Below are 27,659 nucleotides of genomic sequence, written 5' to 3' on the forward strand. Positions count from 1 at the left end.
TTTTACATTTTATTATTATGTTCAACATCATACCGTTATGAAACTGCGGTGGCTTCTTTAAAGACAAAATATAGAAGTCAGCTAAATATAGAAAAACCACGGAGAGTGCCTATTTATAATAATAAGCTTTCTTTCTAAAACTTTGTTCTTCAAGACAGACCCAAGAAAATCACTAATAATTATTAAATTGGTTTTTTTTAACTTAATTAACTTTTAATTAAGTTTTGATTGAGGACAGCGTTAGCAGCGCCGGGTTATCGTCAGCCTCACCGGACAGTAGAGCCACCAGAGTAAATTATACAAACGACATTGCCGTCGGAGAGTCCCCGTTATCCCGACGGCAAGTATTGTTAAAATACCGCGTAGTTCTCGCGTTATACAGGGTGGTCCTTAAGTAATTGTACAAATAGAACCCGTAGATTCTGCACTTTAAAATATTACGATTTAAGTCAACTTTCTTTAATAAAATGTTGATGTTAAGAAAGATACAGGTGTTAAATTGGAAATTTAAAATTTTATTTTTCACTATAACTTTTACGTTTGTAAAAATTTATGGACAAAAATTTACAATTGGATGCTTTTGAGTAGGAAAAATTACAATTTTATACACACTTTAATGTAACTGATAGAGGGCGCCACATATGTCACATGTGTGACATAAATTTGCGGTTAAGTTAACACAAAAAGGTTCCACGTTAAAATAACGGTTGATCTATCCAAAACAGACGCCTATGAACGGTACTAGAAGGTACTAGAGGTTTCGCTTTTCTAAATAGAAGCGTTCTGAAGGTATTAAAAAAATTAATTACAAGGCGCCATCTTCAAAAAGCTCTAGCTCCCTGAGGAATCATTTTCGAACTAGATGAATTTCATTAAATGGGCTTAAAATTATCTAAGGAATCTCCGGTTCTCATTTGTCATGAGAATTTCTGGACACCCTGTATTCGATAATGAATTAGTTAAGCATGTTTTCAACCAACCTTGTGAAATCCTATCAGATGTATACATTACATTGAACAGTCTTGCTAACATAGGAATATTTTCTTCGTCCACTTATTTGAATATCTCTGTATGTACTTTGAATGTACCATCAGTTTTCCCGTTTTACTATTTTCAGTTGCTCTGGTGACTTTTAAAGTTAGTAGGTATATCAAGTTCTTCTTTTAGATATTCCTTGTTGTTGAAATATCTGGTAATATCCGGTGCGACCAGTGCTGTGCAATTTTAAAAATAAAAAATTAACAAAAATTTAAGCGAAAAATACATCAAAATTGAGAAGAATTCTTGAACATTCCAGAACCCAAAAAGGCTTGTCGAGTAAATAATGATTTGGTCGACGACGGTAATACTGTTGATTCCTGATATATGACATTGGTAGGTCTCCCTCTGTTATTATGATCCTTATCTTATATAGGTATATACCCACTGAATTTAATTTTTGATTTATAAACACACTTGTTACTAAGAGGGTTTCATTATCACTAAAATTTGAATAATTAGAACTCGTGCCATTTGCTCCTTTAATAGTTTTTATTTGGAATTACATGCTTATAGATAAATACTAAACTGTGTTATCAGTTCACTCTTGAAATTACTTTTTCATTTTTTTTTTTTTTTTTTTTATTTAATTTAACGTGCTTGTGACAGCTTCGGCCATTAGCACGAGGCACCGTGGATACAATTATAAAGGTACAATTACATATTATATACTATAGTTATATACTATTTAATAAGTTTTCTAGCTTCAGGAACTGGATAGCTGTGATGACTTGGCTCTGGTTCGATAATATATCTTTGATGTCGCCTTCCATGCCCAGTTCTTGGCGTCGTTTATTGTAGTGAGGGCAGTCCACAAGGATGTGTAGAACGCTTAGTGGAGATTGGCAATAGTGACAGATTGGCTTAGGTGCAGAATTCATTAGGTGACCATGTGTACATCTGGTGTGACCAATACGCAATCTTCTAGCAACAACCATCTCATTTCTAGTTATACCAGGGATAACGAACCGCTCAATCGTCTGATCTATTTGGTGTAAAAATGTAGTGGATTGGTTCCAATGATTCTGCCAGTAATTTCGTACGAGTTTCTTTATACTAGTTTTTAGGTCACTGGCAATTTGTATATTACGTGGTGTACAATTGGATACAGCAGCTTCTTTGGCAAAGCGATCGGCGTTGTCGTTACCCATAATCCCGATGTGGGAGGGAATCCATATGATAGTGATATGGATGTCGTGGATGATAAGATTTTGGTAAATATCATGGATTTTTTCTACAAGAGGGTGATTAGTAAATAGATTATTGATGGACTGGATAGAGGCAAGGGAGTCTGTACAGATTGCAATATGTTGATTGGGTGCTGTACAGAGTTTGAAGGCTTGGTAAATAGCATACAGTTCACCAGTGTGAACGCTGCATGTGGCAGGTATTTGACATGAACTAACGACTGTTTCCGTAGTGGTAACCGCACAACCAACCCCCGTTTCGCTCTTTGATGCGTCAGTGTAGAGTACCCGATCGAATTTCTTAAAATTAAGAATTTCTAGTAAGGATTTCCTAATCAAATCCTGGTTGGTTTCTCCCTTACTAAACTTTGTAAGTGACACATTAAATTTCGGTAAAGTTTTGGTCCAAGGAGAGTTCTGCGGGATCGGGAGAGGGTTAGTTATGGATAAATTTATATGTGGTATTAAAGTTGGAAGTAAGAGGGCGATAGTGTGTATGCGTGGAGCAGGAGGGAGAGTACTAGTATAGTTGGGTAATGTCAGCAGTGTGTGTACTGGATTAGAAAGGTTAGCTGAAGTAGAGGCAGCGTAAGAAAGGAGGAGATATTGGCGCCTAAGCCAAAGAGGAGGTTCGTTGGCTTCGCGGTAGAGGCTCTCAGCTGGACTGCTACGAAAAGCTCCTAAACAGAGGCGGATAGCAGTATTATGCACAGAATTAAGGGTTTGTAAAGATGTTTTGGATGCTGACATATATATAAAGCTGCCGTAATCGAGTTTAGAGCGAATGAGAGACCTATATACTTTTAATAGTGTACATTCGTTAGCGCCCCATTGGTAGTGGGAAAGTGTTTTGATAATATTTAAACGTTTTAGGCACTCTGCTCTAGTTTCCTGAATATGTAGTTTCCAAGAAAGTCGGGAGTCGAATATTAGTCCTAGAATTTTGCGGTGATCAACGACTGGGAGAGGGTGGTTATTCACTAAGATCTTAGGGGCAGTGGAGAGTGTTTTTCTGGTAAATTTAATGAGTTGTGATTTTGTAGATGAGAGGGACAGGCCGATGGCAGTCAATCTATTTTGTAATAAGTCCACAGATGTTTGGAGAAGTTTGCAAGTAGTAGTGGTCGCAACACCATGGCAATAAATTACAAGGTCATCAGCATATGAAGTAAATTTGACTGGGGAAGGAAGACTGTGGCATATATGGTTAATTGATAAAATAAACAATGTGGGGCTTAATACAGAGCCCTGAGGGACTCCGTCTTGTTGGATGTGTGGTGATGATATACAACCATTTACAGAGACTCTGAAAGATCTAGAGCTAAGAAAGTGCTTGATGAATTTAAAAATATTACCATTAAGGCCATATAATAATAGTTTATCGAGAATAACCTGTCTAGGTATTTTATCGAAGGCAGCTTCAATATCAAAAATGCAGGCAATCACTTCTTGACTGTTATTAATAGCTCCGGCGATGTGCGTATGAAGGAGGACGAGGTTATCGCTTGTGGAACGATGTCGGCGAAAACCGGATTGTTCTTTAGGTAAAATTTGGTGTTTGTCAATAAACCATAAAAGACGTCTGTTTATCATCTTTTCCATTAATTTGCACATGGTGCAAGTGAGAGAAATCGGTCTATAGGACTGAGGAAAGATTGGTGTTTGGCCATGTTTTAGGACAGGTATAATTACGGATGTGTTCCATTGAGTAGGAAATATTTGAGAAGACCAGATAGAGTTATATATGTCTAACAGGAAAGTGAGGCAGCGGTTGGGTAGGTTTTTAAGAAAAATATAAGGGATATCATCAGGGCCGGCAGAAGTATTTTTGCATGAGGATAAAGCAGATGTAAGTTCAGAAAGTGAGAAAGGAGAATTAATATTGTCGATATCTTGTAAGTGCTGTGAAGTGAGGTTGTAGGAGAGCGGTTCTTGTGTAGAGGATGAAATTAGGGGTTTGAGTTTGTTGTGAAATTGTTCCTCAAATGTATTAGCCAGGGTATTGCAAATAATTTGGCTGTTGCTAGAAGAAGTGCTGTTAGAGATTAAATGGGTAATTTTGGTGTTAGTTTTTTGTCCCTGAACTTGTCGGATTTTTTTCCACATTTGGGAGGGATTTGTGTTATCATTCAAAGACGATACATAGTTATGCCAGGATGTTTTCTTGCTCTGTTTGACAACGTATTTGGCTTTGGCTTTCAGCTTTTTATACTTAATTAAATTTTCAGGACTTTTATGTTTGCGGTATTGATTGAGCGCAGTCTTTGATTGTCGAATTGCGAGTTCACATTGAGAGTTCCACCAAGGAACAACTTTATGTCGGGAGCTAATTGTAGTTTTGCCAATATGAGTTAATGCTGCTTTAATTATGGCATCTGAGAATAGTTTTATGGAATCATCGATATTATTAGAGTTAGGTAATTTACATATTAGGGATTCCGATTTTTTGGAGAACTCTGGCCAATTAGCCTTGTTGAAGCGCCAATAACTTCTCACTGAAACTTGGTCATAGGTGTTGTCACGTATAATTATAGGGAAATGGTTGCTGTCGTGAAGGTCGTCCGCTGTTTGCCAGGATAATTTGGGGGCCGATTTGGGATCACATATGCTTAGATCGATGGCAGAAAAAGCACCTGAAGCAATGTTAAAGTGGGTGTGTGATCCCGTATTAAGGATACATGAACTAGTGCAATCAAGAATATTTTCAACAACTTTACCACGTCCGAATGTACGCGAGGAGCCCCACATAGTGTTGTGGGCGTTGAAGTCTCCTACAATTATATAGGGTTGGGGGAGTTGGTATACTAAATCAAGAAGTTCTTCTTCCTTTAGAATGTAGTCAGGAGGGATGTATATAGAGCATATTGTAAGTTTGTTAGGGCAGTAAGTAGTGATGGCGACGGCTTCGAGATTGGTAGTCAGAGGAAGAAGAGTGGAGTAATGGTCTTTAGAAGCAAATATAGATGCACCTCCACTAGCTCTAGAGCAGACAGATCTGATGTAATGATACCCTTCAAAATCTTTGAGTGTATGGAGATTAGTTGACGTGAAGTTAGTTTCCTGTAAGCAAATGAAGGTGGGGTTGTGGAGAGATATCAGTAGCTGTAGACGTTCTAAGCGCGGATAATATCCGTCGCAATTCCATTGAATTATAGTGAATATAAAAGTTATAAATTAAGGCAGGTCGGTTTTGTCTAAGGATGGGTCACTGTCATTAGAGCTAACAGATGCAAGACTAACAGTGTCAATAACATCATTTAGATTCATCGTAGCCTTAATTTTTTTTTGTAGGCGAGTTATACGATTTTTAAGTGATCTATCAGAGATATTATGGTATATTTGTTTAAGGTCATCAAGAAGGGCGTTAATGTTCGTAGTAAATTGGTATGCTTCAGCTAAGGGGTCATGGCAGTCGAAAGAATTTTCCAAGAAAGCAATTAGTTGTAGCGAGTTAATTGAAAAGGATGATGGGTTTGCTGCTATAAGATTTTCTATGATTAAGCGGGCAGACGGGCTGATACTGGCTGATGGTTTTGTATCTTTGGTTTTCGATTTTTTTTTAGGGGCTGATTTGGGGGCCCGGAAGGAGGTGTCATCGAGGGAATGTGGATCTATTGGAGTGTGAGTAGTAGGATCTGAAATGGCAATTACAGGGGGAGAATCAAGGCTTGAGTCAGTTGAATGGGCTCTTTTCAGGAGGGCGATAGTAGGAGGTGTAGGTTGAGGTTGATCTAAAGGTAGAGGTGTGATGTTGGATAAATTGTCGGAGGCAGAATTTGGGTCAGAAGTGTGAGAGGTGCCGGAAGGTGCGGTGGGGCTATTGTTGGTGGATTCATTAGGTACTTGGGCGAAACGGGGGTGGGTAGTGGTATCCGGTGGGTTTTGGCAGGTTTCAGCCGTATGTCCGGCTTTTTGGCAAAGGAAACATTCTAGTTTGTCTGATGTAACGAAGATTCGGAAGGAAGTGTTTTCAAAATGTATTAATACGGAGGTTTGTATTTCGAAATTGTCTTTATCTGGTATTACGTAGATAGACCGTCGAAAACTTAATATATGGGAATAATCTTCATCGGGTGAGCCTGTACGAATCTGAGATACAGGTGAGGCTAGTTGCAGACCAAGTTCGTTTTTTAATGCCTGCTCGATAAGTTGATTTGGAATCGATGGACATACATTAGATATTAACAATCTTTTAGTTGGGGAAATGAGTCTGCGGATGTGGACAATTTCATTTTTAACGGAAACGGTGGGATTGTTTTTAAGAAGAATATCGACGTCAGAAATAGAAGCAAGAAAGATGCAAATGCGTTGGTTAGATATGCGGGAAGCGTGGGTAATACGCTTTGGTGTTACGATTTCACCGATTGCCTTAATGTAATCGAAGAGAGCTGTATCCGGAAGAGCATTTAATACTATTGCTTGCTTTCTGCTAGGATATGATGTGGTCGCCGGTGTAGGTTTTGTTGTTTTTGATGTGGTAACAGCTGCGTAGCTTGGAGCGGTGGGTTGAAGAAGCATTTTTAAATATTCTGGATGCCAAAATATTTAATGAAAATCAGGCGCAATGCCTGGCCTATTTATTGTGTTTGTATCAATTATAAAGTTTACATACCAAGTTGTTTCACAAAAAACTTTTCACTTTCAATAATTACTTGATAACAAAACACATTAACTGACAAGTTTTTTTTTATAAGAAATACTATTTGAAGAAGCCGAGGTGTTGACTCGTTGGCTTTTCGAATAGGAATGACTTTTTCATTTATTATCTGTTAAATTAGGAGATCATTTTTAGTTTTATTTTATAGTTAAGTGCGTTGTTTTAATAATATACCCATATGTATAGTTGAATAAGTAAGTATTCACTAAATCTATATATATATATATGTTGAAATGATATTGTTTAAAAAATTAATTTATAAGTTATATACTAGATAATATTAGATAAAAAAAAAGTATTTGATTATTTTAAATAAGTTATATACTAGAGAATTTTATAAAAATATATTTATGTGAGGGCAATTTTAAGAAATTAGCATATAATAATTGTAAAAAGTTGTATTTTAGTAGTTATGATTTTGTAGATATATTTAAGTGAGCCATGTGACTAGGCAACACACTATACATACTCTCCAAGTGAGATTTTAGGAATTAAAGTGGGGTTATAATAATAATGTTAGTTTAAAATGTTTAATTTATATATATTTAATGATTTAAATGTTTATTCTTATCTGAAAAGCCTAAATGTCAACAAAATTATCAATAGAACATTAACGAATTCTCCAGAATGCAGAATTTGATCTTTGTTTATGTTGGAACATTCTGGAATAATGATTATGTCGGTGGATAGAACAGATATTTTTTTCGAGAACATCCATATAGAAGAAATAGAACTAAATCGAACATGATTTCTTACCAGATGGTTCTGGAAGATTGAAAAGATATAAATACCCGTGATTTGGATTCAAGATGGCCAGTTTATTATGAAAGTTAGTAGAAGATAGATTCATTAAGTTAGTGAAGTCAATTGTTCAGAATTTTCAAGATAGTGCAGTCAGAAAAGTTTTTAGTAAGAAGTCAGGCAGTTTAGTAAGAAATATGAAAGTTAGTTGGAGTCAGTGAATCAGTTACAAATAGTCCAATTGTTTAATATAGTGAGTTAAATGAAGATTAAAAATTATGCATATATTTTAATGCACATTTATAATTATACACAAATAATTATTGAAGATTAAAAAAGTATATTAGAAGAATCTTGGTTGGATATTGGTATATTGAAAAGAAGAATAAATATAAATGCTGTTTTGCTGGTTTGCTTGGTGGTTTATAAATGCTGGTGAAGAAAAATATATCTTAAATTGGTAGAAGCTGATAATTGGAAAAATTAATTTCACAAAAACAAGGATAACCGAAGTACGAAGACATTCAGTGGTGATTAGAATCTATATAGTGGAAAACAGTTCATTTAGGCATTCAGTGAAAGAAAGGTACAAAATTTTGTTAATATAATTTAGTTAATGTCATAACAATTTCAATTTTGAAGATAGTTTGTTTAAATTTTACATTGTCTATAGAATTTAATTAGTTTTATAATAGTATCAATTTAAAGATAGTTTATTTTAAATTTACATTGGCTAGGTTAGATATATATGTGTGTTTCATAATAGTTATAATAAAGATAATTTAAAAAAGTACTTACAAACTAATTCTTTGAGAACCGCGATAAAAACCCTATATTATTAAAATACTCATTGCTCATCATTCAAACAAACAATACATCATAACAATTTGGCGCCCAACGTGGGGCTCTCTATTTAAAAGAATTAGTTTGGGAAGATAAGTGCTCTCATATAATTAAATTAATTTTCATTAAAAAAAAATTATAGATTTTATTTTTAATTATATTTGAACAAGTAAAGTCTCAAAATGTCTCAAGAAAAGAAAGGTACAAGAAGCACAAAGAATGAAGAAGATGTGGAAGTAGAAACACAACCTATACAAGAGGAGAGTTTAGTTCAAGTTCCACAAGATACTGCAGAAATGAATCCAGAAAGAGAGGAAAATGTCAATATGGCAGCTTTGATGTCATTAATGATGCAGATGAACAAGAAAATGAAAGAGAATACGAAAAAAATGGAAGAGAATTCAAAAGAAATCAAAGAAGACATAAAAAAATTGGAAGAGAATTCAAAAGAAGTCAAAGAAGACATAAAAAAATTGGAAGAGAATTCAAAAGAAGTCAAAGAAGACATGAAAAAAATGGAACAGAAATTAGAAGAGAATTATAGAAAATTAGAAAAGAAAATAGAAGATAATAATAATAAAATTGTAAAACAAATAGAAAAACAAATGGATAAAAAACTTGAAGCTGCAGAGAAAAAAGTAGCAAATGAAATAAAAAATATACGGAATGACTACAAGAAAAGGATAGAAAATGAGAGGACAGAAGTAAAGAGGATTATTCAAGATAATAAGATAGATATAGAACAGAAAATAGAGTTGCAGAAATGTAACTTAGAAGTAAAAATTAACGAAGACAGGAGAAACACAGAAGAAAAATTAGATGATATACAACAAAATATCCAAATAAATAATAATCAAATAAGAAATGTGGAACAGAGAATAGATGATATTTCACAAATGAGAGACATAGGGAGACCTTACTTAAATTTAACAAATGAGACTGGGATTAAATTCACTGGTAATATAAAAAATTTGCATCCTAGAGTATACATAAATAGTTTGAAACATAAATTAAGATTCGTGAATAATATTAATGATATTAAAGATTATATTAGAATGACATTAAATGACAATGCAGCAACTTGGTTTGCTAGTATTGAAAATGATTTAGATAATTTTCAAACATTTGAAAATAAATTTTTAAATTATTATTGGGGTGAATTAGAGCAAGCCAAGTTTAGAGAAATTCTATATTTTGGAAAGTATAATCACAATTTAAAATCAAATATGGTAGATTATGCATTGAAACCGATAACAGTTGCAAAATATTTAGAACCACCACTTAGAGAGGATGAAACAGTCTTAAATGTATCTAGACATTTTGACGCTGATGTTGTGCAAACCGTAACTGTACAAAATATTCAAACAATAGATAGTTTTATTAATTTTATTCAAAGAATACAAAGAGGTAATATGACAAGTAATAATAACAACAATAGAAAAGGCAATAATAACTTTCAATATAATAAAAATGATAATCAACAATATAGACAATCATATAACAATAATTATAGATATGGTAATAATTTACAAAATTTTAATAATAATAACAGTAATCAAAATAGACAGAATTGTAATAACAATACTAGTTATAATAGAGAACATTTTAATAACAGTACTAATAATAATAGACAAGATTTTAACAATAGAAGAAATACAGAGCGACCTAACTATAACAGACAGGTAAATTGTGTTCGAAGGAATAGAAGCTGCGAAGACAGGGAACGAAATAGTACAAGGCAAGAAAATGTGAGTAGAAGTCATAGTAGGGAAAGACATAGGACATCAGATCCAAGTGGTCAGATACAATCTGACAATTCTAATAATCAAAATTTTGTGCAGTAAACTTTCTGAATTACAAGTTAGGCCATTGCTATTATGAAAAACCTTCTGAATTTATTTCTTTAGATGAAGATAAAATTATTGAATCTATTAATTTAATTTATATAAATGCTTTGGCCAAAAATAAAATGATTAAAATTATGATAGATACTGGTTCAGAAAGTACTTTAGTCTCAGAGAATTTTATTTTTAATACATTAAAACTATCAGATATAATAAAGATTCCAAAAATTAAAATTATTGGTGCAAATAATAAGAAGTTGGGTGAAATTGATAAACTAGCCAATTTTAAAATTAATATTCTTAATAAAGAAATTAATATGCAAGGATTTATTGTCAAGGATTTATGTGTTGATATATTAATGGGAAATGATAAATTGGAAAAGAAGAAAGTAAAGATAGATTTTGAAGAAAAAATGGTAACTTTGGAAGGGCAAATAATTAAGTTTATGCAGAAAGATGAGGTGGAAGAAGGAATAAGAGTTGATAGGATATTATTAAAAGAAAATAATGATGTTTATGAAGAAGAAATGTATTTTGATGATAGGGAAATGTCCCAAAAGAATGTAAAGAATAATTATTGTAGTGAATATTTAAGGAATGGAAATTTTAAGCAGATGGATGCCTACGAGGTGGAGTGCGTAAAATTGGAAGCAAGGAATAATATGTACATAATGAAGAATAATGTTATTTGTAAAGAAGAAGATATGATGAAAGTTTTAAATTGCCCTGAAGAATATAAATCAATAGTCATTTCCATATTGCAGCAACACAAGGGACTTGTCAATAAAGAAAATAGAATTGCACAAAATTATATCCATAGTATAAAAGTTAAAGAAGAAAAAGATTTTAAAACAAAATCATACCCAATACCATATAAATACAGAGAAGAAGTAAACAAAACAATTAATAATATGTTAGAAGATGGAATCATTGAGAAGGCAGACACACGTTTTATAAATCCAATAGTAGTAGTACGTAAAAGATCAGGGGAAATCAGATTATGTTTGGATGCAAGGAATATTAACAAGATCACTGAAAAGCAATTTGAAGCACCAATGAGTATAGATGGAATACTAGGAAGAATTACAGGAATGTCATTTTTCACTAAAATCGATTTACAGCATAGTTTTTGGTTAATACCTCTAGAAAGAAAAAGTAGACAGTATACAGGATTTCAGATAGATGGAGTAGTATATCAATTCAAAGTAGTACCATTTGGACTTCAATCATCTTGCAGTGCTCTATGTAGATGTCTTCATGATATTTTGGATCAATATGAACATTTTGTAATTCACTACATTGGTGATATATTAATTGTTTCTAAAACGGCTGAAGATCATGAGAAACACCTAAAAATTATAATAAACAGATTAGATAAAGTTGGACTTAAAATAAATCAAGAAAAATGTACATTTTTTCAAAAAGAAGTAATATATTATAAACTTAACACTAATTATAAAAATACTAACAGCTTACTGATATATCCATTTTATTCAATAGACTTGATTTGTTAAATAGATGGTAGATTTCATTATTTTGAATCAATTTGACATCATACTTGTTGAATTTTGTATATATGGAAATTAATTTGTACCCTAAAAATCACAATACTTACAAACTAATTCTTTGAGAACCGCGATAAAAACCCTATATTATTAAAATACTCATTGCTCATCATTCAAACAAACAATACATCATAACAATATATATATATATATATATATATATATATATATATATATATATATATATATATATATATATATATATATATATATATATATATATATATATATATATATATATATATATCATCATCATCATTATCAGCGTATTCTACTGATTATGGTGCAGCCTCCTTTCATAGTCGCAGTCTTCATTTCTGCCCACGATTGTCTAAAATCAATTCGTTTTTTGTGCTATACTGTATACTGTACCGGTTTATTCCCTTATGTCTTATGTCATAGTCCCATCTTAAAGTTGGACAGCTTCTTGGTCTATTGACGTATCTTGGATACCACAGTGTAATTCTAGTGGATGTCATGTGATGTGATCTATTGTCATTGTCAGTTCTTCTCGCTTAATGTCCCGCCCAGTACCATTTTAAAGATTTAATTCTGTGAATTATATCACTGATCTTGATTTTCTATCTGATCCATTCTATTCTTTTTCGATTTCTCTTTGTTATAACTAGCATGCATTTCTCCATTGACCTTTGTGCGTGACTTTGAGTTTCGATATTATCTCTTCCTAGTTTCAGATCTAGAACAGTTTTTGCTCTGATTAGTCTATGGTCGCTGCCTGTTTAAAATGTATTTATTACTCTGACATCTTTGACTGTAGCAATCTTGTTAATTAGAATGAAGTCAATTTCGTTCTTAGTGGTTCCATTTGGTGCTACTCAAGTCCATTTTCTGATTTTTTTCTTAAAGAATGTATTTGTATTTGTAATATATAATACGCATGTTTTTGAAATGTGCAAACTGAACTATATATATATATATATATATATATATATATATATATATATATATATATATATATATATATATATACATATATATATATATATATATATATATATAAGTCATGTTTATTTAAAAAAAAAGAAGATATATATATATATATATATATATATATATATATATATATATATATATATATATATCTTCTTTTTTTTTAAATAAACATGACTCTGTCTATTTTTCAATGTGCCTAAAAAGGAACCGTCTTGTCGTCCTTAATACTCTATTTGTTGTCATTCGGCTTAAATGATTCCATTCTACTCTTTTATTTCTTACCCAGTACTTGATGTTTTTTTTTCACCTTGCATCTACGTTGTATATCTGTAATTCTAGCTCTGCCCCATAGTGTTTTTACCATCAATGTTTCTGTTTTCATCTCTGCTGTTTCTATCATCCATTTTGTCCTCTTTGTATCAGGTCGTGTTTCTGCCGCGTATATCATTATTGATCTGATGACTGTTTTGTAAATTCTGCCTTTCATTTCTTTCCCCATATTTTTATTTCTCCATATTCTTTCACGGTATAACACGACTACCACTGAACTGTTCCGCGCTGCAATAAGCAAAGTGAAGATAGCCGTGATGATCGCCAACGTCCGGAACGGATAGGCACTTTAAGAAGAAGAAGATATTCTTTCATTCACGCAACCTGCAGCTCTGTTTGCTCTATTTACTTGATCGTTCACATCTGGTTCGAGCTTTCCGTAGCTAGATAATGTGATGTCTAGATATTTAAACTCCATTACTTGTTCTGTTATCTGACCTTCCAACTCCAATTTACATCTTAGTAAATTTGCTGTTATAACCATGCATTTTGTCTTTTTTTTTTGTGGAAATTAACATGTTAAATTTTCTGGCAGTTATATTAAATTGGTGCAGAATGCGTTGTAAACCATTTTCACTGAGAGAGTAGTATCTATTTGGTATCTTTTTTTACTTCTTACTTTTTTTATTATTTCATCCATAACGAGGTTAAACAATAGAGGACTCAGGGAATCTCCCTATCTTATCCCATTTCCAGCTTCAATAGGGTCAGTTAGTTCTTCTTCTACTTTTACTTTTATTGAGTTGTTTTGGTATATATATATATATATATATATATATATATATATATATATATTTATATTATATATATTATATAAATTGTTCAGAAAGGTTTCCGCGATGAGTACAATTAAACCTAGAGCTAAGATTAATACTATTACAGGAATTAATATTAAACTCACCAGTCTTACGGATTGAATCGCGTCGATTATCATTTCGCCGAGTTTTCGACATCTTCTTCGATGTCTTCTTCAGGGCTTCCGAGGTCTCAGTCTCCTGAGTCACTGATCACTAATCAGAGCATTACTGGTACTGGGAATAGAGGACATGTCATTTATACCGTCGATGGTGACGTGGCTTGGGTGGTGGTTGGCCCGGGGGCCAGCGTAGGAATTGGTGCGGGGATTGGCGCGGGGTTGGCGCGAACATTTCTGACAGTAGGATTTTCAATGACGGGTGGAGTAATGGTATTTACTTTATGAGAGGTCTCCAAGTCGAAGGTAACCGTATGCCGACATCTCGTTTATTGAGACAATTTGGCCTTTTTTCAATTTCTATGGTTTCTCGGATACTTCTTGATTTATAGAAGCGGATGGGGGCTATGGTTCTGGAGTTTTCAAAATCACTTGTGCGACCTGTATGAAGATGGTGTTGATCTGAAATTGAGTCGGAATTGCGAACAAAAATGGAATGTTCATAAATCCTATTTTGGATTCTACGATTTGTTTGGCCTATATAGGATCGGGGGCAGTCTGCAAAAGGAATTTCATAAACTCCGTATTGTTCATTTGGAATGTTGTCTTTGATTGATCGGACAAGAGATGAAAGATTTTGTTGGAGGTTTTATTCCCCTTGATTTTAGAATTTTGTCGATTTTGTCAGTGACACCTTTGATGTAAGAAAGAAAAGCTTTCGTATGATGAGGGTCTAAGTCTTTGGGTTGAGATTGAATAGGAGATTGATGTGTGTGGATCCTTCTATTAATGTGATTTTCGCTTTAACCGTTTTGGACGAGGGCTTGTTTTAAACTAGAGAGCTCAGCGGGTATACTTGCATCATCACAAAGGCGTATTGATCTGTAGATAAGTGTATTAATAACTGAATTAATTTGTGAAGTGAAATGATGAGAGTTGGCATGCAAGTAACGTTTGGTATGGGTGGATGTTCGATAAACAGAGTGATAAAAACCTTGGGATTCGTTATTCTTTATGATAACGTCGAGAAACGGTAGGGATGAATCAGTTTCCACCTCCACCGTGAACTGGATACTAGGATATATACCATTCAGACGGGTTTGAAAAGATACCCAAGGATCCCTGCCATGGGGACAAATGACGAATGTATCGTCAATATATCTTAGCCAACATGTGGGTTTGAGCATTGATGTGGATAGTGCTGGGGTCTCGAAGTCTTCCATAAAGATATTGGCAATTACTGGGGATAGTTAAGAGGAATATATCTGTCTGTTTACATATTAAAACATAGCTTTTAATTCCAAACAACTTTTTATAATAACAATTTTCGATATTGTAAAATATAAAGGTAGGTACCTTACTCTTGAACGACATTCATAGTTTTTGACATACCTCGTATATTATTAATAAAACTTGATATCTGATAGTTGCGACTTAGATTTTAGTCCATGCAAAGCGTCCATGCGTAAAATTAATAATAAATAAGTTATCATACTTGTAATAAATAAAAATTATGATGCGAATGAGTAATTTGACAGAAATTTGCTAAAAAATAATTTCAATTGAAAGGATGTAATTGCATATTAAAATATAGTTTTTAATTTCAAACAACTTTTTATAATAACAATTTTCGATATTGTGAAATATAAAGGTACTTTACTGTTGAGCAAAATTCATAATTTTTGACATACCTTATATAATATTGATAAAATTTGATATCTGATGATTGCATCTTAGGTTTTAGACCATGCACAACTTTTTATAAAGAACATCTTTTTCTCGTAAAATTAATAATAAAATAGTGTCCATATGATGCAGACTTAATTGGACACACTGTACACATGGAAAGTTTACATTTCAGTAAAAGCTTGCTATCGCTTTGATGATTTGAAAAGCCGAATATATATGGCGCAAGAACACAATTCGTCAAACACTCCACGTATGAATCGGTATCATTAAAGTCTTATAACGCGTTATTTCTGCATAACCGTGCTTCGACAGTGACTCGGGTAGATACAAATTCACACACAGAACGGCCAACAAATGTCTCCGCTTATATCCCATCTGAAGTGGTAACTACAAAAGGTGCCAGCTTCTTTGATGACCATGAACGAATTACGATTTAATAAAATCGTTTTCTATCTTCTTGAACTGTTCTAAAACTGCAAAGTTTACATTTTAGCAAAATGAAATGATACCGATTCATACACGAAACGTTTGAGAAATTGTGCTCTTGTGCCATGTATATTTGGCTTTTCAATTCATCAAAGCGATAGCAATATGCAATTTTCATTCATGAGTTTCATTCATTATCACCTATGTTATGTGATCTTTGGATTCTGCTGAATTGAATGCTGGTTTTTCTGCGCATTAACACAAAATCGAGGATGATTATCTAAAGAACAAAATTTTAAAACAGCTTTGAATTGCATCCAAACATTACAAGTTTTTCATTTTTACAAAACGAAATTTGCCCTTTCCAAGAAATGGATGGAAAGATTCCCCTGGTTGTCATATTCTGAATATAAAAGTAGAGCATACTGTATAATTTGCTCCGTAATGAGACATTTGTTTAATGAAGGTAAAAGAGGTCATCAGCGGGTTGGCCAGCTTATAGCCAACTCTTTTTGCAAGTAGAAAAATGCACTAGAAATATTAGAAACTTATATACAATCAGTAGTTTCGATATGATGCCACTAAAAACCTAGAGATTTCTAGAGATTTTTAGAAAAATAGTTCTTTTTTTTCCGTAAGGCACAATCCAACCTTACACGTTTGAACACCCACCTGTGAGGATCCTTACTAGTGATACAAGAAGCACATCGTCTAGATGTCCCATGTTGAGGTATTAGCAAACATTGATCAAAGCGTTTCTCATAAGGCACAATTTTTTTGAAATATTTCCATGTGAAGCAGGGAGAAGCAACCCTACTTGGTGAAGGTTTACTACAACTGACGGCGATTAACCCTTAAACTACAGATACCTTAAAAAAATTCAGGTTTGGAAATGCGCATTTGACTTTGTGTTGGAAGAGAATAAAAGAATTCACAACACATATATCTATGAAATGTCACAAAATTCGGTGCCACCATCTCTTTGATTTGCGCAATCTTATACACAGATTTCAGCATATCTATTTTGTCAACATAGCCCATATGCTGGTTATATTCTTTAAAAATCGTTGGACAGGCCACGACTTGTGAATTTCCGTCTTTTTGCTCGCGGGAAACAGTTGCTTCTTCTGAAGGGTTTTGATGATTTCCCAAAAAATGTACTATTTTCCGGTCTCTCCACTTTAGAAACACCAGTCCATCTTTGCTGAAACTCGAGTTCGATTGTCCTCGGATGATATCTTTTCGGTTAGGCCTGACAGTGCCGCACGCATAAATACATTCTGTTTGAAGTTTTTTTGTAAGGCCATAGAGTTGGAAAAGTTATCAAAAAAACATGATATCCTTTTGCCGCCACATCTCGAGTCAAAACTAAGATAACTCTTTGGCTCAAATCTTTTTCAGGTTGATCATTAGTTTTTCCAACTTACCTATATCTGAAATTGGCAAACATATCCATTCTCGTCAGATCGAATCCAAACTTTATAACCCCTCTTGATAGGTTTTAGAGGCATACATTGCTTTAGACAACTACGACCTTTGAAACGAATAATAGATTCGTCTATGGTTTGATGTTTTGAAGGGCCATATGAAGAACAAAACGTTTCTGATAAAGTATCCAATAAAGGGCGAACTTTATACTACGTGTCATAATTTGGAGAGTCGCGACGAGGCATCACCGAATTATCTGCTAAATGCGCGTTTCCAAGATGGCAAGCAAACTAATCTCCAGACATAACTGAACTCATGTAGTGATCTCGTAGTTCCTCTCTAGATGACGAGTATCTTATCGACATAACTGGGCAACCTTTTTATTCTTTAATTTTTAAAAATTTGAATTTCTGTGGCAGAAGTTGGTGTAAATGAAAAGTCTCCATCACGTTTCTGACGAGAGTAAAGTTACTAACTCGCCATCTGAAGGAATGTTCTCTAACAATGTGAATAGACCATCCGACGACATATTGTTTAGCTCACTGTAAAAAATAAGTATATATCTAGTTTCCTAGTGGTTTCAGGCTGTAAATTGAAAACTTTTAGTAATAGAAAGTATTAATCATAGATACAAATATTTTTAACATTGTAAATAAAAAATAAAGTTACCTGTCTAGAGAAATAATCTTAAAACCACCAAAATTGCTTATACCACTAGCCCGGTTCAAAACATTTGTTATTACCAACTAATAACTGAATAACGAGAATGTAAATGGTGGTGCGCCATATACAGGGTGTTTCAAAAAAAGGTAACTCCGTCTCTAGGGTAGGTCAAAAACTGAAAAATAATTGGGGTTTGCTGAGTAAAAAATTTTTGTAACGCCATCCGTTTTCAAGATACAGGGCGTTGAAGAAAAAAAAATTTTACGCATTTTTTACGATTTTGCCGAAACTACTGGCAACATTGTAATGAATTTTATACGAATATGTTTTGGAAGCTGATACATCCCATGAATTTGTTTTTATATCTGATTCTCATAGAGGGCGCTAGTTACCCGAATCGTACTAAGTATTAGTCAATATAACTTTTTTAAGAGTATAATTATTAATCAAAATTTCAAGTAAACTTAAACATTCAATTGTACAAGAAAAAGGTACTCTTGGTAAAACTCGATACTGTGTACCGTTTTCGGAATATTTTGATTTGAAAATTATGAAGTAATAATTGATGCTGGTATAAAATAGTTAGTAATTAAACAAAACTCAAAAGAAGAAAATTAAATTAATGACTAAGAACATAAAATAAAATTCAATTACAGTAAGTGTTTAAAATGCCCTCCGTTTTCGCGAATATACAAGTCTATTCTTTTTTCTACAGATTCCATTAACCTTCTAAACGGTAGGGGATCAGCTATGATGTCATTAAATCGACGTTGAATTCTTTCTTCCAATTCTTGGCGTGAATTTACCTCTGTAGTATAGACCTTTTTTCCTTAATATACGACCAAACTGCGTAGTCCAAAGGGTTAAAATCGCATGACCGAGGAGGCCAATGAATGGGAGCTTCTGCACCTCTACCAATCCATCGATTCGGAAAATGATTACTCAACCAATTACGACACCTTCTATCAAAGTGTGGTGGAGCTCCATCGTGCATAAAAAATAAAGATCTTCGCTCGTTTAGCGTTAAATCTTCTAATATCTCGAATAAGGAATTGTTTAAAAAATCAAGATACATATCACCATTTAAATTTCCAGGTAGAATATGATAACCTATTAATTTGTTACCTAAAGTTGCTGCCCAAACATTAACTTTAAATGAGTGTTGGTAATGTGATACTCTTTTGACTCGTGGATTCTCATGACACCAGTAGTGTGCATTATGGGAGTTAAATATACCTTGTTGCGTAAAGGTGGCCTCGTCCGTAAAAAGAATGCATTTTAAAATATTTGGATTGTGGGCTGTCCTTTGTTGCAATGTTTCACAAAAATCCACTCTAACCGGTAGATCATCTGGCAAGAGCTCTTGGACTTGTCTGTAATGATAAGGATGTAATTGCTATTCTTTCAGTATCCGCCAAGTACTTGAAGAAGAAGTATTTGTTTGTCTTGCTATATTCCTTACGCTAACTGTTGGATCTTGATCAAGTAAATTTAAAATATTATTTTCTTTATTAATTGTTCTTGTTGTTCTTGGTCTACCAGAATTTATTTTATTTGGTCTCACATTCCCAGTTTCTCGACAACGTCGTTCAAAGGCTCTAAATGTTTTTTTACTTGGTAAGTTTCTTCTAGGAAACTTTTCTGCATAACGTGTCACAGCTGCACTAGAACATCCTAAACATTCGCCTAAGGTTAATAACATGTCAGTGTATTCAACATTTGAGTACATTTTGATTTGATTTTACAAATAACAAGGTTTCAAAACTCTAATTATTGTTGATTTATCGTCATAACAATCAATAAATGTCAGATTTCCATGGCACACTTGGAGAAAATAGAGGTATACCTATTAGAACTTTATCATTACTACCAGCATCAATTATTACTTCATAATTTTCAAATCAAAATATTCCGAAAACGGTACACAGTATCGAGTTTTACCAAGAGTACCTTTTTCGTGTAAAATTGAATGATGTTTAAGTTTACTTGAAATTTTGATTAATAATTATACTTTAAAAAAGTTATATTGACTAATACTTAGTACGATCCGTGTAACTAGCGCCCTCTATGAGAATAAGATATAAAAACAAATTCATGGGATGTATCAGCTTCCAAAACATATTCGTATACAATTTCATTACAATGTTGCCAGTAGTTTTGGCAAAATCGTAAAAAATGTGTAAAATTTTTTTTTTCTTTAACGCCCTGTATCTTGAAAACGGATGGCGTTACAAAAGTTTTTTACTAAGCAAACCCCAATTATTTTTCAGTTTTTTACCTACCCTAGAGACGGGATTACCTTTTTTTGAAACACCCCTTATTGTAAAGTACGCGGAGACTTATATTTCATACACCGTGAGTTGTTTTAGGCAAATACCACTAAGAACGTAGCTAAAAGTTTATTTGTATGTGGTTTCACAATGAAACAACTAGGAAACAAAGGGTAACACAAATTATGAATGTTCTTTTGAAAAATACTTTTTTTTTAATCAGAACACTCAAAAAAACTTTTATTTACGCTAGCAAAGATTTTAGTTATAATTTTTATATTAAATGCAAATGCTGAATTTGATGTTACAGTACCTCGCAATTAGTGTTGTAAGATTCCAAAATGTTCTATGCTGACAGACGGTAAGCTCTTATTAAATTTGTGTGATAGAATATTCTGGATCCTAGCAGTCATTGTACTATAACTGATGTGTCTCATTTTTCTGAATGCAGCCCTACCTAAACTTACTCTTCTGAGTAGCTCACATGTTTGTTTGTCTCGCGTTAATCTTATTTCGTGGCCCAAATACACATATTTTTACACAAAATCTATGGGCGATTTTTCGATTTTTATAAGCTCATTGGGGATCAGATTCGTCATCATTTTAATTAGAAATTCATCAATAAAAAAGTTCGTATTGGCCACTATTACATGGCACACCCTTTATGAAAAGTTTTATTGCAAGCAATGCGCAACTTAAAATACCATCGGCGTGTCCAAGTGTTTTTTTGGACGCGCCATATTTATTTATTATCGGATTCACTCTATTTGGCTGTCCTACTATTTATGCCTACTGCAGAACTATGTAAACCAATAGGTCTCTGATAATAATAAAAAATACACTAGTTCGACCGAGGAGCACCTAGGAGTTAGCGAACTGACGAGGAGTTAGCACCTAAAAATACTATAACTAGCCTAGCAAAGGCACACGCTATACATTTTGCGACGAACTGGACGAACATATACGTCAACGCCTTAAACAATCCCATGACATAATGTTTGGATGTATATTAAAGATATAAAGTGCGCTGACGCGGCTAGTTAGCAATCTTACACTTTTGGAAACGCATAAGCGCCCAATACTCCACAAGGTGGGATAGAACTAGAGAGAGAGAACTATATAAAGAGGATAATTTTAGCCTTTTTTATCAATTATGAGGGGGTGTAAAATTGTAACATACTTTGTTCCAGGTAGACGGACATTCACATGGCACCATAGTCGACTTTGTAAGAGACATTGTCCTGGTCTAAGCTTAACTTCGGTACTGGGTCTATCTTCCTTCGTACTCACTCGTGTCTGACTCACATTTCTCTCGTCTCCCGTGATTACTTCTGCCTTTTCCCTAATTTTCAGATCTGCTCTCAGGTATTTATATGGCCCATTCCACTTTCTGTGTCTTCTACCTCAGCTCCGGCTGTCTCAACCTGTTACTGCTTTTTGAGTGTATTGTAGTATTTTTATTAAATGTAATTTATTGTCTTTATTTATTATAAAAGGTTCTACATTTATAATTTTCATAAGTTTATTAGAATCTTTATATATTTATTACAGTTTTACACTTTTCGCTAAGAACTAGAACACAACTACTTTAATTTATATCATTTATTTACAATGTTTATTTCGGACTAAAAACTCGACTTCATATTCAAAACTAACTGTAACTTAAATAAAAGGTTCCTCTATATTTATACTAAACAACCATTAGACTAGAATTCCGCCGATTCCCTTCGAGCAGACGAGAAGGTCACCTGGACTGGTTTTCATTCGACCTTCTTCTGGAAACTTCGAATCGTAGGAGACCCGTCAGGTATTACCTGGAGTTTCTGCCGGCTGGTGTATGATCTAGAAAAGACTTGAATGGAATAGAATTAGAAATATAATGTTTACAGTTTTATGAGTCATATTTATCGTAACAATATCTTTGATGTAATTGTATATATGTATTTGTATATCATACCGCTGAATTCACAATTTCTCTCGCCATCGCATACACAACTGAAATTCAATTTCTTAGGATTACTGTAATATTGTATAATTAGTCTTATCTATAAAAAATAGCAAATTGTCTTTAAAAAGTCATTCGCCTTGGGAAGAATGTTGCGAATAAAGGACCTGTTTTCCAAAAATAAATTTAAGTAGTAAATAATAGTTGCTTATTTGATGGTTTTACCATCATTAAATATAAATGGATATTTCGCAGTAATACTGACAATCTTTTATAAGAAATATATTAGTTTGGTACTGTTATCCTAAAATAGTTCATTTATTATTTAGATCTACAGCTATAGTGCATATTAATATGCTTATATTAATATCCGGTCACTTTAGGTGAAAACATAGGTTTTCACCTAAAGTGACCGGAAGTCGATATTTGAACTCTTCGAGTAACTTTGTGTCGATTGATATACGATTTCACTAATTTTGAGGCATTTTTGCAAAACTTCCAGTCTTTAAACCTCCTTCCAGTCCTAAAACTTTTTAACCGGAAACAACATCAAAACCGGAACTAAATATTCGAGTACAACTTTTTAATAGGCGTCGATTGATATATCACATGTCCATTGGATATATCACATCACATTTCTGCGACTATGTGGCACTTCCGGCTTTTTAACCGGAAGTGATACAAAAACCGGAAGAATATACTTATTTGTTATTTTGTCGAACATACATTATCGTATTTTTTCAACCTATTCGTTTTATAGTATAAAGTTATACTATAATTCGAAAAACTTATTTAACGAACTTTGATTAAATAAAGGCAGATATCGAGCACAGTTTTATTAATTAAATCTTGCCCAAGTACTTTCGCTCCCTAGAGCATCTTCAGGGGCATCTGAAATAAGCCAAGAAACGTTTTTTTAAATGAAGAAAATGATTAACCTCGATAAAAACTCAAAGTTAATGGACGATAAAAGTTTTTTGTGATTAACGTTTTAGACTTACTTCGTCAATTTTGGGATATCCAACAATTGCAGAATGTCATAAACATGAAATTAAACATAAAGTTGAACATAACATTACACTAGACAAGGACAAACAGTTTAATATTATTTTAAAAAGTCGAAGCTACATTCTGGTCGGCAACAGGAGAGAGAATGGCTCCCGGCATTAACGGAAATGTTAAGGTGACATGTGACATATGACAGCTTGGATGGGCAGTCACAATCATGTAGATGTGATCTGTACATTTCAAAATTCTACGTAACTAAGCATTGATCAAAGGTCCAACTGACACTAGTATAGGAAATTAACTGATGAAATATGACATATAGAATATATTAACTAACGTGGGGTTGGCCCACGGTTCGTAGACTTACTACGGTTGCCTCTTCCGACTGGGGTGGGGATGCTTGAGTTACGTCACCAGAGTACACAAGAATACAAAACCCATTTATTATTACAGTTTGTTCGTGGTAATTATCTTTCAGTTTATTATTCACCGTTTCTTAAATATCTCAGTTTACTTTATATTTTTGTATTTGAAATCTTGGTGTTTTCTATAAAAACTTATTTTGAATTATTGAAGAAACGTTATTTATTGTAGTTGTACATCGTACCTATTGTCTTCGTATCTTTTTATAAGGTAGGTTGAAACTTTAAAATTTCATCGTCTATTAACGTAATAATAATGTTGATGAAATTTTAGAATGCCGGGCACAGGTTGTAGTGTGAGGGAAAGATATTAAAAAAATGGAAAAAAATAGTTATGTAATTGATTCAATAGTTAATCCAGTATTGATGGAAATTCAGTATACGCGACAAATTTTCAGTGTAAAATGGAGATTGAAGTCCTAGATTTACGTAAATCCTGCATTAACATTGGATAAACGTTAACAACCGGTTCTGATTAATTTTAAGTACCAAACTGCCTACATATCAACAGTTTTCCATAATTAGGTATTATTATCCACTAGACATCTTTATTTCATAACTATCTTTACTATTTTCCACACATCAAAGACATAAAAACGACGATTAACTATTACTTTTGTTCTTGTTTTGTAATAGTTTATAAAACTAATGTTACGATTCAAACTACTGTACTCTCGTGACGTAATTGCGGGCTTAATGTTCATTGGTTAGTCGGAAGAAGCAACCGTAGTAAGTCTACGAACCGTGGGGCCAACCTGCGATTTTTGTGTAGCTGTAACAAGATATGACTGCTCCAGTATTGTCACGGTGACAAAAAGCAGTGATTTTTTTGAGCAGTTTAATCTTAACTGCTACCCTGCTACTATTGCTACCACTGCTACATACACACACGGTTAAACCGTGTCGCGACGAAACATTCTGGGTGGGAGTAAGTAAACGTTGTCACTGTCGCAAATACGATCTATGGACCAGCGCAACGTCTTGTGTAGCGTACACTGCACTGCTATATTATTCCAACTGAAGCGGACTGCGACTGTGACAGCGTTGTAGCAGTGACAAAGTAGCAGTTCGTGAAATCGCAACCCACCACTAATTTCCGTTAATACCGGGAGCCATTCTCTCTCCTGTTGCCGACCAGAATGTAGCTTCGACTTTTTTAAATAATTTTAAACTGTTTGTCCTTGTCTAGTGTAGTGTTATATTCAACTTTATGTTTAATTTTATGTTTATGACATTCTGCAATTGTTGTATAGCCCAAAACTGACGAAGTAAGTCTAAAACGTTAATCACAAAAGACTTTTATCATCCATTAACTTCGAGTTTTTATCGAGGTTAATCAATTTCTTCATTTAAAAAAACGTTTCTTGGCTTATTTTAGATGCCCCTGAAGATGCTCTAGGGAGCGAAAGTACTTTGGCAAGATTTAATTAATAAAATTGTGCTTGATATCTGCCTTTATTTTATCAAAGTTCATTAATTCGAGCATATCAAAATAAGATTGTATTGCAGTAAATCTTTTATACACATTGAATTATTTTTTTAAACACAGTACATCTACTAATATTTTTATATCGTATATTTTTAATAACAGATAATTTTATTGCTTTTAGGTAACAAGAAAAAATGACGCCATTGTATTTACTTGTCCTTGTGGTGATTTTAAATTATGGAAGCTGCGAGAGTGTTTACAAACAAAGATTCCTGGAACAGTATAATAAAATGCACGACCCTAGTAATGGATACTTTTCTTCAAAAGGCATACCATACCACGCTGTTGAAACTCTAGTTGTAGAATCGTCTGATTATGGCCATGAGACAACATCGGAAGCACACAGTTACTATATTTGGTTAGAAGCTATGTATGGTGGTATTACAAATAACTTTTCAAGATTTAATGAAGCGTGGGAAATAATGGAGAAATATATAATTCCTGTACATGAAAGTCAACCTAACACTAATCTGTACAATCCATTACATCCTGCTGGTTATGGTCCAGAAAAAGAATATCCAGAAGACTATCCCGTAGAACCAGTTGATCCTCCAGCTCCAGTTGGAATCGATCCCTTGTATCAAGAATTAGTAGATACTTACGGAACTAGTGATATTTACGCAATGCACTGGTTGACAGATGTAGATAACGTTTATGGCTTTGGTAATAGTCCTGGAAATTGTGAACTTGGTCCTAATGAGCCTGGACCATCTTTTATCAATACATATCAAAGAGGACCTAGAGAAAATGCCTGGAAAACAATCCCCCAACCAACTTGTGATTCTCATAAATATGGTGGTCCAGAAGGATTTGGTCCTTTGTTTTCTACAGGGGATCATGCTCCTAATTGGAAATATTCTGTTGCTCCAGATGCAGATGCTAGAGCCATTGCTGCGGCATTTTGGGCTTCAAGATGGGCAACTAAAAGTGGCCAATTATCACAGATAACTAATACTTTACAAAAGGCTGGTAAATTGGGGGATTATTTAAGATATTGCTTTTTCGATAAAAATTTTAAGAGAATTGGTAATTGTATAGATCCTTATAAATGTCCAGGAGGTACTGGTAAGGATAGTGCTCATTACTTATTAGGATGGTATTTTGGATGGGGAGGATCATTAGCTTCAGAATATGGATATTCGTGGAGAATTGGAGAAGGTGTCGCTCATTTTGGTTACCAAAATCCTATGGCAGCCTATGCCTTAATTACCGAACCTAATATGACTCCTAAAGGTGCAACTGCAGTTGAAGATTGGCAAATATCTTTAGACCGACAATTAGAATTGTATGAGTATCTCCAATCCGTTGAAGGTGCATTTGCAGGTGGTGTTTCTAATAGCTGGAATGGTAGATACGAGCAACCTCCTGAAGAATTAATGGAGAATACTTTCCACGGAATGTTTTATAATTGGGAACCTGTTGCATACGATCCTCCATCAAATCAATGGTTTGGAATGCAGCCTTGGTCTACTGATCGTTTAGCACAATATTATTATATAACTGGGGATGATAAAGCTAAAAAAATTTTGGATAAATGGGTATCTTGGATTATCGCAAACACTTACTTTGAAGGGGAAGATTATAGGATTCCAAGTACATTGGACTGGGTTGGAGTACCTCCTAACGTTCATTGTAAGGTAGTTTACTATGGAAACGGGGTAGGACCAGCAGCAGCTACCGCCAGAACATTATCCTATTATGCCGCTAAAGCTAATCACGTCGAAGCAAAGAATCTCGCTAAAAAAATACTTGACAGTTTATGGAATTTGCATCGCACGCCATTAGGAATTTCAGTGGAAGAACAACCTGAGATTCACTTTAACCAATCTGTTTATGTTCCAAAAGATTTTCATGGAGTTTATCCCAATGGTGACGTTATTGATTCAAATTCAACCTTTATTAGTTTAAGATCATTTTATAAAAAGGATCCGCAGTGGTACAAGATCGAAAATTATATGAACGGTGGTCCTGCACCAAAGTTTACGTATCATAGATTCTGGGACCAAACAGATGTTGCTTTAGGTTTTGGAGTTTATGGTCTTTTGTTTGATGAATAAATAGTGTTTGATTTATAACAAATTTTTATTAAATCGTTTATTATCACTTTTGTTCTTAGTGTTAAATTATTTTTAAAAAATAATTTCTTGATATTTAGAATGTTGCAAGGATCGTGCAGATTTTGATCAAACTAACTTTGATGAAAATCATGTTTTTATCATTTATTAATTATCTGCTTCGTTAGATATA

At 33.6% G+C, this 27,659-nt stretch overlaps 1 protein-coding gene across 1 annotated transcript; it reads left to right on the forward strand.

Annotated features, from left to right (window-relative positions):
- The first annotated feature begins 6,943 nt into the window (after nucleotides 1-6,943).
- LOC140441315 (exoglucanase B-like) lies at nucleotides 6,944-27,507 on the forward strand. The gene is made up of 2 exons (XM_072531960.1): nucleotides 6,944-7,076; nucleotides 25,534-27,507. The coding sequence occupies exon 2, from the start codon at nucleotides 25,547-25,549 to the stop codon at nucleotides 27,467-27,469; it is 1,923 nt and encodes a 640-aa protein (XP_072388061.1). The 5' UTR covers nucleotides 6,944-7,076; nucleotides 25,534-25,546; the 3' UTR covers nucleotides 27,470-27,507.
- Nucleotides 27,508-27,659: the final 152 nt, after the last annotated feature.

Source organism: Diabrotica undecimpunctata, chromosome 5 (genome assembly GCF_040954645.1).
Source record: "Diabrotica undecimpunctata isolate CICGRU chromosome 5, icDiaUnde3, whole genome shotgun sequence".
NCBI lineage: Eukaryota > Metazoa > Arthropoda > Insecta > Coleoptera > Chrysomelidae > Diabrotica > Diabrotica undecimpunctata.